General features: G+C 34.0%; 1 protein-coding gene and 1 long non-coding RNA gene across 3 annotated transcripts; both read right to left on the bottom strand.

The window, feature by feature from the left end:
- Positions 1–273: 273 nt before the first annotated feature.
- On the bottom strand, positions 274–535 carry LOC132201436 (uncharacterized). Its single transcript, XR_009442273.1, has 3 exons — positions 484–535; positions 397–432; positions 274–342 (listed from the first exon to the last, which is right to left on the bottom strand). It is a non-coding gene; the product is annotated as an uncharacterized LOC132201436 (long non-coding RNA).
- Positions 536–4,365: 3,830 nt separating this feature from the next.
- LOC132200893 (homeobox protein aristaless-like 4) lies at positions 4,366–6,264 on the bottom strand. Of its 2 annotated transcripts, none has more exons than XM_059626666.1 (3): positions 6,174–6,264; positions 5,121–5,446; positions 4,366–4,723 (listed from the first exon to the last, which is right to left on the bottom strand). In XM_059626666.1, exons 1-3 carry the CDS (start codon positions 6,243–6,245, stop codon positions 4,564–4,566), a joined length of 558 nt encoding a protein of 185 aa, XP_059482649.1. In that variant the 5' UTR covers positions 6,246–6,264; the 3' UTR covers positions 4,366–4,563. The 2 variants fall into 2 exon arrangements, with proteins under 2 accessions (XP_059482649.1, XP_059482650.1); XM_059626667.1 differs by having other exon boundaries at positions 4,366–4,705.
- Between the last annotated feature and the right edge of the window lie 8,078 nt (positions 6,265–14,342).

Genomic DNA, 14,342 nt, shown 5'->3' with positions numbered 1-14,342 from the left:
TAACTATATAGGCAAAAAAATAGGTAAAAAGTAAAAGACCCTCTCATCTGTTGATTCAAATTCGGCAATGTCAATCATGTCATTCACTAGAGTCGCATTCTTTGTAACTCCACAGATATGAGTTTTTGCAATTTTATCGCAATTCGTCAAAGAACCTACAAAATAAATCATGCTGGTTTTGTGAAAACACATTAAATACTATGACATTTTAATTTAACTTGATTGAGCTATGCAAATATCCAAGTCGGTTAGTCCTTGTTGTAAACCATTGGTGTCATTTCCAAAAACATCTTCCATCAATTGTGCAATTTTCTCTACGTCGAACGCTAAGTTCGCCAGTACCTAATTTTCATTTTAATCAGCAAATTTTCAAAGTAGCTTAAATAGCAAATTTACAATCTCGAAGTCGATACCCATGCATTTGGCGTAGCACTGTGACAATTTTTTCATGAATTAGGGCAAAAAAAAAGGAAAACCTTTTACTTTAACGTTGGTGGGAAGTGTGGCATTTGGTAGAAACAAGTTTGCAATATCAACTATAAAAATATCATTTTTTTTTATATGCATATTATCGAATAGCATTTTAATTGCGCACCATCATCGATGGTAAATTGTGCTTTGCATCGCTCTAGTTTTGGAGGATTTCTCTTTTATAAAAAAAATGTGGTGAAATCAGTTAAATAATGATGATTATTATTTTTAAGGAAACCTCGCAAATGAAGGGCAATTTTATGTTGCAATTTTCCTGATTAAACGATGGAGTGCCAGTGACATTGCCACGTAAATTCACAGAAACACAATTTTTTTTTTGTGTCTCGCGGTGGAAGAGGATTCCACGTATCAATTGTGACGTTATCCTGGGAGCACCACTGGAAATTCGATTCGTATCCGTCGTCCGACCCACTTGTCCAGTAGGTGCCTTGGTAATTACGCTCGGCTATTGCAGTGTATTGCGTATTTGTAATTATTCATATTTTAGTGGAACTTTTTCTATACCTTCCACGTACGAGTTAAATCTTTCCAACTCCAACTGGCTTTCGAAACTGATCAAATTGAAACCGAGGGAATTGCATTTTAACCATGCCCCAATCCACGTTAACTGAAATAATTGCATTTCAAAGATTAAGATGTAGAGAAAGAAACACGTAAATACCATCACATCTTTGTTTACGATATACTTGCTACTTTCAGGTGTGTCTACAGGAATATTAAATAGCCAACGGCCATACTGAGCTGGTTCTAGAAAAACGAAATAAAATCTGTTAGAAAAAGCCCTTGAAATTTGATTGTATGTAACGAATTATCTGCATATTATTGGTGTTGACCATGGTTGCCTGCAAGACGAATTTTCTTATTTTATTGAATTATTTTTCACCACTTAAATTTTGCTACATTGACAGGTTCAATCATAGGACAATTCACTTTGGCGCCTTCCGGTGGAATAACGTCTCTGCCCTGTTTAATATTGAATTTTTTTTAAATGTTTCGTCAATAATTGTAAATGCAAACTTCGCATGCATAGAAAAATCGGCGATCACAGTTTTCGCTAGGCGTATGAAAAGTGTATTTTGGTATGCCAAGTGAATATGATTTCACGATATTCAGCATGGTGCAAATAAATTTTGAGTTGTTGGCAGCGCTTTTGTTGCCTGATCCTTCAGATAGCCAGATATTTCGATTTTTCGGCACAATAGCTCCTAATTATTATTTTCAAAGTCAGATTAATTTTTAAAGATCTTAAGATACTTAAGGAGAGTGGAACAATATCATTTGAAATAGATGCTAGCATTAAGGGTCTCATCCGTAAGGAACAGCAGCGTGCCCAAGCATCAGACCAAGTGAGCTTAAAGAAATGAAAAAAATTAATTAATGTAAATTAAGTAATGATTGCATTCAAACCCGAGAAAGACCAAATAAAAATTGCTTTCCATTTGTCCGCATCCAAAAACCAAGCTTTTGGTAATCTAATGAATATTTGGAATTATCTTAACAAGATTTCAACACCAAAAAACCTTTAATATGGTTTTCCGCATCCATCAACGTTGTCTAGACATTTTATTAATTCTCTTAATTAACTGTTTCGTGTAAAAAGTTAATATTTGGATACATTAACTTGAAGCCCGTTGGTAATGCAAACACTGGGGGTTGTAGTTGTCGAGGTTGATGCTGTAGTTGTTGTTGGGTTCGACATTGAAGTTGATGCCACTTGAGCAATGGTTTTTGACTGTACTGTAGGGGTAGTTGTTGCGGAAGACAAAGTTTTAGTAAGGTTCGGCGTTGAGGTCGCTAGCAGTTGGGTATTGGATTTTGATGACTGAACGGTTGATGTAAGAATCGACTTAGAAAAAGTTGCCACTTGATTACTGGACAGAGTGGAAGTCGTGAATGTGTTTGCAGATGAAGTTATTGGTAATTGGGGTAACGGTGAAGGTTGAAGAAGTGATCCCACTGTACTTTGAAGCTCTAGGGAGTTTCCAGCTGTTGTCTGATCAGTGGTGATTGAACCATCATTAGAACTGAACGGCAAAATTGAGACGGGCGACGAGTTTTCCGTATTAACTATTAAATTTAATGTATTATCAATCAAGGAAGGTTGGCCTGGAGTTTGCTCCGAAGCAAGGGAAGAAGTTTCTTGAGTTCCTGATCCATATTCCAGCAACTGATCACCATTGGTACCACTAGTTGTAGTTTCCTCAAGAGCAATTGTCTCGTCTAGAGAGATAGAAGGAGTGGACGATGAAAGCAACTTTGTACTTTGACCACTCTGCTCATTATAATTGTGCTATATTAAGTTTGTTATTAAAAAAGTAATGTGTTTAAAATAATTCATCAAAAAATATACAAGTGTATTGGAGAAAGTTCTGTTAAATTGCTTAGAACCCTTTGAGTATTTCGTGCAACGCAATTTTCCGCAGCATTTTACTATGGCCACCCTCCGACTGCTCATTTTCAGCCGCCACGCAGATACTTTAATGCATTTTTTACAGTTAAGAGTAAATCCAACAGATATAATTGTCGTTATTACCAACGTGTGCATTTTGATATTTGATTTTAATGGCAAGTTTATCCTGAGCAAAAGTCTGTAACACCGAATTTTTACAATTAAAAATTATCCAGTCGAAGAAAAAACAATTAATTAAGCTTACTTCAGAATGAACCAAATATACGATTGCGATGCAAATGAGTAATTTTCCTTGTAGGAGTAGCATAATGGAATCAAATATGGCTCCAACCTGATGAACAGTAAAATGAGCAATAAACTTCAGCGCAAAATTGAACACAAAGGAAAAATACATAGGCGGAAATGAAGTTTTTTTTATTTTTTTGCAATAATTTTAATTCCATATCATAAGGGAAAAATATAAATTTGTTGCTCTGCATAAATTGTGGAGAAATGATATAACGTGTCTACTCTAAATTTAACAGAAAACTTCATTTTAATTTTTAACGTAGCCTTAAAGAAAAGGTGTAAATTGTGTATTTACCGAAAAACAATCCTCCGTGTCTTCTGGTGGAAAAAGATTCCAAATTTCAACAATTCTGAAGCTATTCTAAGTAAGCCGCTTCGCTCTCGCAACGGTAGAAAGCGGACTCTTTTTTTATGTGGCATGGAAGTTTTACTATCACGGAAACTCATAATTTCGTTGCAGATAATTAAAATTTGAACGGAAGTTGAACTACGCATACAAGCCGAATATATTATAATTATGGTGGTCTGATTAAATATAAGAGAGGCACACTTGAAGCATGAAAATATATAATGGTATTAATTGGTAAAAATTAAAATTAAACAGCAATAGATATTATTGAAATTCCATAATAAGATTCACCAAAGATGAAAATAATTACTAAACAATTCCAGAATAGTAAAATAAAGCAGAGTACGAGTTTGATGGGATAAGTTATATAACTTATTAAATTTTTTTATCTGCAAATCGCAGCTGGAAATACAAGACACTGCATGATAAAAAAATATTCTTAAGACGTATTAAAATAAGTAAAACAAATCCATCTCTTCGTTGTGTACAGTTCTCTTTCTCTTATTGATAATAAATTTAATAATTATGATTCCCCGAAACGAACGTCAGAAAAAACGGATGCGTTCATTGGTATCATTCCAAGCGTGCAACAGCGTTCTGAACTTAGTTCAGACAACACAAATATTCAAAAACCTCAGAAAGAATAAATTATGTTCTATAAAAATGGGAATTAAAAACTTTACAAACCATAAATAAAATAATTTAGCATAAAATGAATAAAAATACTGCCGATAGATTATAAATACTGACACCCTAAAGAAGTTTCACAACCTGAAAGTACCAGTGAATAAATAGAAAAAAATGAACTGAAATTTTTGTTCGATATCTTTTGCATTTTATTGCATATATGACATTGTTAGATGATTTAACAACTCAATTCAGTACTATTACTAAAATCAACTATTTTCTGTTCACCTCTCTATACGGAACAGCTATTTATAAGTATAAGCAAGTTTAAACAGCAGTGTTAAAGAACATCATAAGTCATTGTTTTAAGATCACGGTTAACGATGAGCCGGCTGCGTTAAGTTGTGACCACCGTGGTCGGCTGCGGTGCTGGACTGACTTTGAGTCTCTCGGCCACTGAGTCCTCCTCGTCACTAGACGTGGTCTGGGTCGGAGAAAGTCTCGCGGCTGACGGCTGACTTGGGTAGCCACAAATTGGCCTGCGAAAAAAGCAAAAGCTGAAAATAGACTAGATCACTCAAAAATTGAATTATGTTGTTGAAGATTAAATGCGGATAATGTCAACAAAATATATGTTAATTTTCAAAAATGTATTTGACAAATGTTTTCATGCAGATTAGGAGTATTATTTTTATTAAAATTATTGATTAAATCATTAATTAATTATAGGTTCCTTTTGTATATCAAAAATGATGTCTTTGGACAGGGTTTGCCCGTTTATAAGTCAATAAACTCAATCTAAATTTAATTAAATTTAAACCAAATGAGTGAATAAAATTTTATAAAAAAAAAACTTTTTAAGTTTTGTTTTTGTATGTTTTACAAAAACTAATAAGAAGTTAATTATCCTTAAAAAAATAATCATTCTTAGCCATATTTTGTGATTCTACTCACTTCTGGGGAACGCGGTAGCTATCGATGATTTTGTTGCTGAGGTTTGTCGGCTCGTTTTCTGCCTGAGGTGGTTGTCCGAGCAGAAGGGGTGGTGCGCCCAAGCCGAGGCACCTCATGCGCCAGGCGTCCTGCAGGAGTTGCAGACGCGCCTGTTTCCGCCACTTGGCCCGCCGGTTCTGGAACCACACCTGCACTCTCGCCTCGGACAGGTTGATCCTGAGGGCGACCTCCTCGCGCAGGAACACGTCGGGGTAGTGCGTCTTTTGGAAAAGCGCCTCCAGCTCCTGCAGCTGCTGAGGGGTGAAAGTCGTCCTGTTGCGTCTTTGCTACAATTTTATAAGATAAGATTTATTTGCCATAAAAAGATCCGCGCTTAAGGGAGTGCAAGAGACTTGAAATGTGCATAATTAGAAGGGAGATGATTTTTTTCTTTTTCCAAGTAAGATTTATTTGTTATAAAAAAAAAATAATTTTACTTGAAAATTACTGCTTTTTTCCTTAAAATATAATTTCATTAATAAATTTGTCAAAACCAACATAATATAACGTATGGCAAATTTGATTTATTTTTAATTTTTCAATCTAGTAAATTAGTCTAATAATTTGCAAAATGTAAAAACCATTAATTCAAACTAAAACTTAGCATTGATATTTCTCGATTTATTAAAAAAAGCGCTTCACAAAGTTTTGAATTTCATTTCAATTAGGAAAATAAGTTGCTTACATTTGTCTTAATTACTACAAATTGATCGTTTATTATTTTTTTTTATCAGATGTTGAAAATTGTTTATAGGGTTTTTTTGGTTAAAAATAATACTATAAAGATTGAATTTTGAAACAAATTTAACAAAGGATGTTTCAAAGTCAATTGATTTTCATATATTAGAATAATTATATCTAACTATCTATCCGTTTTTAAAGTGTGAATAGCTGTAATTTAACGTAAAATAATGCATCTTTGAGACTCATAAAGAGAATTTGAGAATCACTGCATTTAACAAAATTAAGTATCAAAATTAACTATTTAAGGAACCAGAAAAATATGTGTCCTACCTGTCTTCTGCGGCCGAACATGTACTCGGAGAGCAAATCCCCCGGCAGGGGTGACAAGAACGGTCCTGCCATGGTGGTTGCTAAGCGAACAATGTGGGGATGATCAAGCAGCAGGTTCATATCATCCCCTAAAGACCGCCTTTATAAATATAGAGGCGGGGCGATGCTCCACAAATAGAGAGTTCACAATCGTCACATTAGCCAATGAGGGGGTGAATTTGATTATTCTTACTGCATTGCATCATTGGATTAAGCCCCCGTGCGCCCTGTGCGAAATAATTTGTGTACACCCCGCCAGTTTTTGCCTTTCTTTTTATTATCATCATTTTTTTCGCCCTCGACGACGACGACGAGCGCAAATATGGTTCGAGCGCGTAATTAAAAACGAGATTCAATAGAGTATCGGAGACAATGGGGCTGTTACCCTAATAGAGTGACGACGCGAGTGAGAGAGAGAGAGAGAGAGCGGCACAATGGGACCGCTGAAGAGCTCAGTGGATATTTTATTTATGCGACGCACTGCGCCCAGCGAAAATTCTCTGTTTTCGTCAGGGGTGCTCATGGCTGATTTTCATCAATTTTTTTATTAGCTTATAAGAGTAAAAAATAATGAAATCCGAAGAAAGAAAAAATTGTATGGTTGCGATGATATGAAAATTGTCTTGAATGTTTTGATATTTATTTATTTATGCTGTGGAACTGTGGAATATTAATCAATTTTTTTCAGATCACTTAAACATTCTAAATAAATGCATACAATGACTTGCACAACATCTACATGATTCAGATTTTAATATTATTTTTAGATCTAAAATATTCTTCCAAATAAATTATTCAAGGCAGACTTTTAACCAATTATAAAGGATCCTTATACCATAAGAGAAAGGCTCATAGGTAAAATATTAATTAAAAAAAAAATTTCTTCAGCCGCAGGCCCACAATGTAGAAAATTAAGAAGATATGCAACTGGTTCCACACCTGCGCATAGCAGGTTGTATAATTATTATGGTAAATAATGAATTATTGTTTAATTGAAATATAAGATTTGTTCAATTATTATTGTAATTTTCTTTTGTGCAATTGTTTCAGAACAATTTGCATATATTATAGAAATATAGGATCAATTTATGGGTGGGGAACCAATTGAATCTTTGGACTAAACGGCATCTACACAAGCAACAGAATCAAACTTCCAAGATCAAAATATCTAACACTCTGAAGTGAGAAACTCAAACAGGCAAAATGTGAATTATTCTTCAAAGATAATGGCTTGATTGTAGCAAAACTCATATTTTTTTAAATGAATTTATGACGCATATTTATTTGTTGATTAAATTAATATTAGATTAAGAAAAATATGTCATTGTGGGCGAAAAGAAATTTCAAAATTGCTTGAATAGTTTTCTTAAAACATTTGTGAACAGAACGCGTAATTCTTTTATATTGCACAATCTTTTAAAGGACCTGTTAAAATCATGCAGGTCCATTTGTCAGCAGAGGCTATTAAATTGACATTAAAGATAGGAGTGCCATTCACATGTTTATTCAACAAACACACTCAAGTGTAATCACTTTGGCCGACGAATTAGGGGAGTGGTGGCAGCTGCGGAGATTTGAATAGCCCTGCAGGGGTCTTGACTACACGCTCGCTCTCTCTTATCGCATCAGATTAATCAAATGAATTACATTTTAAGCGATCGCACCTTTGAACTCCCACTCGCTAATCCAACTAACAAGTTACACTCGAGCAAATTAATTGGACCCTGTGTGCTTTGCATTTTCGGAAACTGTGCAGATTTGAAAGCATTTTGCTTTCCTTTCAGCGAGGCTGGAAATTAACACATTTGATTAATTAGCAGTAATTGAACTCAATCTGCTCTTTCTTTTGGAATCTAAATATATTTTATTTAAATAGAGCCAGGTCTTTAAGAAGGTGCCAAAGAAATATATGTTGCCAAGCCAAGAACTTGAAATTTAGAAATTTAAATAATCGAGTAGTATTTTCAAATTTTATTAGGAAATAAAATTTAAATATTTTTATTACGTATTTCTTTGAGAAAATTTGCACTGGAGGAAATGATCATAGGTGTGAAGAGATCTGACTTTTTCATCATTTTAAAAATTATTTAATAAAAAAAAGGTTCATACTAGTTTTGGTCATGATTTGTGACCCTATTTCATGAGCAAACGCTCTGCTCACTGATTAATACAAGAATGAGACTGTGTCTGAAACTGGTAAAGCCGTTTTGTTTTTTAATAAAGACAATTTTTAAACAGCGCGAGGAAAAATTCCGATTTCTTCCCTCCCATTTTTATTTCACTTCTGATTCCAAAATTAGCGGCGGCACTGCTTTTAAATGTATAAGTTATGACACATTAATTCAAAAGCTAATTTATACCTTAAAAACTATTGCTGGAGCTTGGATTGATATTAAACATTGAATGAAAAAATTTAAATTTCGTAAAGACACCCATTATTATTATTTTTTTTTTAATCACAATAATTTTGCCATTATTTATTAAAATCTAGCGGGTCCTAATTGTTAACGAGTGGAACTCATTAATTTCATCGTTGTTTTCCCCCTAAACAGCTCCGAGCCACTCATCAAGTAAGACAAGAGTGAAGTGTATTGCATGCGAGAAACAAATTACGTGCGCCTATTCATTATTTTGCACCCGCGTGTAAAAATATCAATTGCGCCGTGCTGGTTATAAATCATCGCGTCATCACCCGCGAGCTCTTTTGTGCGCTCCGCGTTTATCTCTTTTCACACACATGCATGCACGCTAATGATCATAATAACAACGCGAGTAAGCAGAGCAAGAGAAACAATTTTATGTATGTATTATATTATACGCAGGGAGTTTTAAATAATTTTTCAAGTAAAAAAAGTGAGGTTAACTGTTATGGAGACACGCAGTGCAACTAAGAATTGAAAGGTTTTTGTGTTAAAAAAGTAGTTTATAAAGAATGATTTAGAAAATAAAATTATATAAATTATTAACTAATTATTTACTTTGAAATTATATTTTATTAAAATATTTGTTTAAATAAATGCAAAATATATATTTGAATAAATTTGTTTATTTCTTTTTTATTTATTTTGAGTTATACTACATTTATGCAAATCAATTGAAAAGCACAGAGGTTTCACGTAAAATAATAAAATATGGAAGCAAAAAAGATATTTATTAATGACTAGAGACTAGACAGAAGTTGTTTTGTAAATAATAAATATATTAAAATCCAATCATTCTAAATTCCTTGGTGGTAGTTTCAGTAGTGTATTAAAATTATTATCTAAACATCAGGATTTTCAAATCTATGAAGCTCTCATGGAATATATTTCAGATTTTTTTTAATAAATTAATTGTAAGCTTTACAATAGATGAAAAATTGGTTTTAAAATGACGAAGGAAGACCCTGCGTTTATAATTAATTTACTTAAAAAAATTGTAACACTGGTTTCAAGTTTCAAGCTTTCAAGCAGTAATTTGAAGAAAGGTTACTTTTTGTTCACATTTTGTAAAATTTTCAATGAACAAATTAAATTCTAATGATTTGCGGAACCGCAGATGGGAGGAATGTGATCTTGGGAAGCTCATGTTGTTGACACGCAATGCGCGCAGCGCGAGGACTAATGAGGCGCCGAACGAACACAGAGCTTGATGGAAAACCGTGAAATCACGTCACTCTCTCAGCTCGCTGCGGCGGTAAATAATAATTTCAGTGTATTATTATAATATCACAGGCGCATGCATTGTTATAATTTTAATCAGTCAAGCTGTCAACACTAAAATATACACATGCTCTCGCTCTTGTCGCTTTATTATTATTTGTTTGTGTGTGAGAGAGAGCGAGCGTGTTGTGTTTTATAGTGCGCGCGGCGTGTTGTTGCTGCTTTTTATTATGATAAAAACATAATTATTGTGTTGTGTGCTCTCTCTCACTCCACCCAATGTAACACCCCGGTCGTCACACAATGCATCAAACAAGCGCGCGCTGCCGTGCTAAATAACTCTTTTCATTACACCCCGCGCCACCGCATACATCCCATTAATACGTGATGTGTTTGCATCCCATTATTCTGCATGATTATAAACACACACGAGTATATTTTTGACATCGTAACTCGTGGGAAGTGTTGATCTTTTCGTTGATTTCAAATCACTTATTGCATAAAATAAAAAATCCGTAGCAATTATGAACTGTTTGAAGCAGTTGACACTCGAGGAGATGGTCATGGAAGAGAAGAAATCGGACTTTCTCCTCGTTAACATGTTAAAAAAATCTCTTTTTTTCTTGTCAAAATTTTTTATTCAACTTCCTTCAAGTTGTATGTATTTGCTCATACTATTGCTCGTAAATATCTAAAATAAATTATTGCTTCGTTTACAAATATAATATGTTGATGATTATCCTTTTCTTTTTTCTATGCATAATTGTGGTAATAATTAAAAAGGGAGGATAATTATTATGTTTGGTTGTCTTCTCAGAATGACTATCTTAAATAACTACCTCAAAAAAATTTGTAAACAAAAATATTTTGTATTGTTTATAATAAAAATTAAATAAAAACTTAAACAAACAATAAATTTGAACATTATTATAATTGTAGTTTTTTATTTTTTTAATAAAATTTATAAAGTATAATTTTAGAATATTTTTAATTAATACCACTAAGTTATTTTAGCGTAAAATTATTCTTATTAAAAAACATTTTGAAATAAATATACAATGTTAATCTTGGAAATAAGAATATCACTATTGCTTCCTTAAAAGCAAATTTAGTTCTCTCTCTTTTGTTTTGTGTATTACAATAAACAAGGGTTTTCATCCCATATACTCATATCAGATATACGAGTATATTTTTTCTTGAATTCTCCTTTAATTAAAATACGGGCATTGTCCTCGTTGGTAAAAAAAATTAAATGAAAATAAAAAATAAAATAAAATACAGTCCAGCTGCGACCCTATTTCATGAGCAAAGAAAAAATGCTCATCAAATTGGATCGCAGACCGTGACCAAAAGTACCAGAGTCATTTGCTTTTTAATAAAAAAATGAAAATTTCAAAGAGGACAAAGCCTAAATTTTATTTCACAAATGTCTCCTCAAGTGCCAATTTCTTTCCCCTTTTATTTTCTCATTTTTCCCTATTGCAACGAGGAACCTGATTTTTTTTTTTAAATCCACCTCAAGTTTTATAGCTTTCAATCTAATTAACAGTATTAACACGTAAATATTTATTGTTTACCGATTTATTTATTTATTTGGTAAATTCATATTTTAAGCCCTTAATCAAATTCGAAATCAACAACTATTATAAAAGAAGTCGAGTGGTTCCCTTCAGAATTAATTTTATTTCACGTACATTTATAATCAAACGTCAAATGATTCACATTCAAGAACTGTATTAAATACGTAGCTCTATGGAAATTTCATTTGTCTATCATTAACTTTAGGACGTTTATTAGCAAATTTATTTTAATACATTCACATTTCGTCAGCACTTGCTTTTTTATTTAAGTATAGACGCTTTGAATTAGTATCTCTAATTGTAAGCAATAAAAATAAATAATAATGTTGAACTAATGATATAAGCTTTTCCTCTATTAGTAACTCTTTAGGAGGAAAAGAATTTTTGTCATTTTTGAAAGGCCCATCGAGACTTAATATAATAAAATAAATGAAAATGACTTGACGCAATGTTAAACCAGACTGCAGAATTAAAGGAATGAAAAGAAAATCGTGACACCGGTGAAAATTCCAGCACCGTTTTGCAGCAGAGTCCATCAGCAACAAAAGGACCATTGATTTTGGGCGCACCTTGGTAGTCACAAATACACTCACTCGACTTGCGGTGGCGAAACAATGGCCGAAAACAAAATGCCGATGCACACCGGCAGCGCACGGGGCATTTTATTATAAGCAGAGGGAGATAATAATGGGCCGGCGGAAGCCGCTCATCACACGGCGGCTGACCACGGACCGCGTATACGTTTCCACGTGGAGATTTATATGTATATTTACACCCTCATGCATTGTGATTAATTCCTGTTTCTGAACGCGGCAGGAAAAACTCATTTGGCAGAAGGGAACTGCCGACAATAATACGCGCCCGTCGCTGAAAGGAATTTTTATTCCAACAAAATTAGTGGTGCGCAAACGGACTGTTTTTTCATCCTGCAGATTACCGTACGCATCAATTGATTTTGCCGTTCTCAATATCAGAGGCGCAGGCCTTTTCATTTCCATCATCACAGAGAGAAAGCTCTGCTCTCATCTCCGTTTCAGACACACGCGCTTCTCCTACCCTGCAACACAACACACGCCACACACACATACACAACAATATTAAAATCACAGAAAATCGTGCTCTCTGTGTGAAACGCGAATATATGTATATCTGCCGATCGCTGAATCTCTCCCTCCTTTTCCCCGGCGCTCTTTTATTAATAACTCCTCTGCGGCTTTTGTCCTTTTGACTGAGTGATTTCATTTTGATTAAAAACCGGCGAGCCTTTAAAAAATGCGAATTCGCACAAAGCCCCGCTCCAGCGATTCCTTCCAAACAGATATATCGAGAAAAAGTATTGACAGAGCCCCGGTTTTTTTTTAAAACTGATCATTGAGATGTGCAAGAAAATATACTGTGTATATATGTAGGTATATATATATATATATATATATTTTTATTTGCTTGCATAATCTTGTTTTTTATATATGCAACGACGTGTGAATTATTTTTAATATTATGCCAACAGGGCTGAACAGGGCAAAGGATTCCGATATTATGTGTCGAGGCAGAGAGAATTGGAAAAATGGATTACTGTTGAACACATGTTTTTTTTCTTATGAAATTGAGTATAGAGGACAAATTGTGTGAAAAGTAGGACAGTTTTTAAGCACAATTTAAGTTAAATATATTTTACCTACACCTAGAATGGGTGTTATTTGCTCTCCTAAATATTTTTTAGCCCTTATTGTAAACTACTCTAAACTGCTGAAAAAATAATTAATTATAAATGAAATTAAAGTAAATCAAAAGTAAAGTTTGAGAATTAAAGTTTTGGAAGATCAAATGAAACTACAGTAAGCGGCTTTTTCTACTAAAAATCAGTTTTGCCATTTATTTTGTCATTATTTACCTCATAAATAATAAAAATAAATAAATAAACATAAGCAAACCGTTTCTTGAATTTTCCCTCAGGATGTAATCTTATGACTTATGACGGAACCCCTCGTTGAAAAATCCTTCAATTAGTCTTAATGCGCATTAACACAAAGTACAATTTGCTCTTTTGATGAGCGAAAAATGATTGTGATCGAGAGGGGTGCCTCGTCGTCGTCTGCGCCTCTTTTGCGCAAACAATGCCCGTCAACAAACACAACATATAAGCAGGCAGCCAGAAGTCTGCAGGAAAAAACAAAGAGCCCTGTTTTTGGGTATTTCATTTCACAAACAGCGTTTCCTTTCAGCATGAAAAGTAAAAATTTTAATTATTTGCTGAGAAGTTATTTCAAGATCCACGCACAAGAAGCGACGCCGGCAAGAATAAGAGGTCTCTTTTTCTCTCATTCGTTCCTTCTCATCTCTCTCTCCTCCCAGCTTAGCTGCGCATTTTTGTCAATTTTTAATCTGAGTCAAGTCAGAGCCTCTCTCTCTCTCTTTCGTTCTCTTTCTCTCTCTCTTCTCTCTCTGTGTGTAGGGAAATAAAACATGATTATTGCAAAATCTCCTCACCCACCCGCGCCACCACCCCTCTCCGCCAGAGCTCCTTTTTTCATTTCATTTTCTCATGACTCAAGGCTTGATTTTTTTTCTTTTGTTGGATACATGAAAATGGATGACATCTTTTTATTATTTCCATTCCTTTTCCCTTCTCTCTCGCTCTTTTTTGTAATTATGATAAAAGAATTTTTTAATGTTTCAAAAAATCCTTCTTCTCTTGGTGGAGCGAGCGCGACGACGCCAGTGCGCTTCCTGCTTCTGTTAGATCAGAACGGAATAAAAGCTCTTGAGCAGCGGCATCAAAACCGCGAGACAAGGAAAGCAAAGGGATGAAAATTAATCTGCGCGGATTTCCCTACGCTAGCTCTTAATGAGCTTTGAATTTAAAACTTTCATTCCTTTTTCAAACATTTGTTAATTAGGGAAGACACGAT

The sequence above is a fragment of the Neocloeon triangulifer genome, unplaced genomic scaffold, assembly GCF_031216515.1.
Source record: "Neocloeon triangulifer isolate White Clay Creek 2 clone unplaced genomic scaffold, ASM3121651v1 ptg000014l, whole genome shotgun sequence".
NCBI classification, from domain to species: domain Eukaryota; kingdom Metazoa; phylum Arthropoda; class Insecta; order Ephemeroptera; family Baetidae; genus Neocloeon; species Neocloeon triangulifer.
Note: the sequence above shows the minus strand (reverse complement) of the source record. Positions and strands in the feature narration are given on the sequence as shown.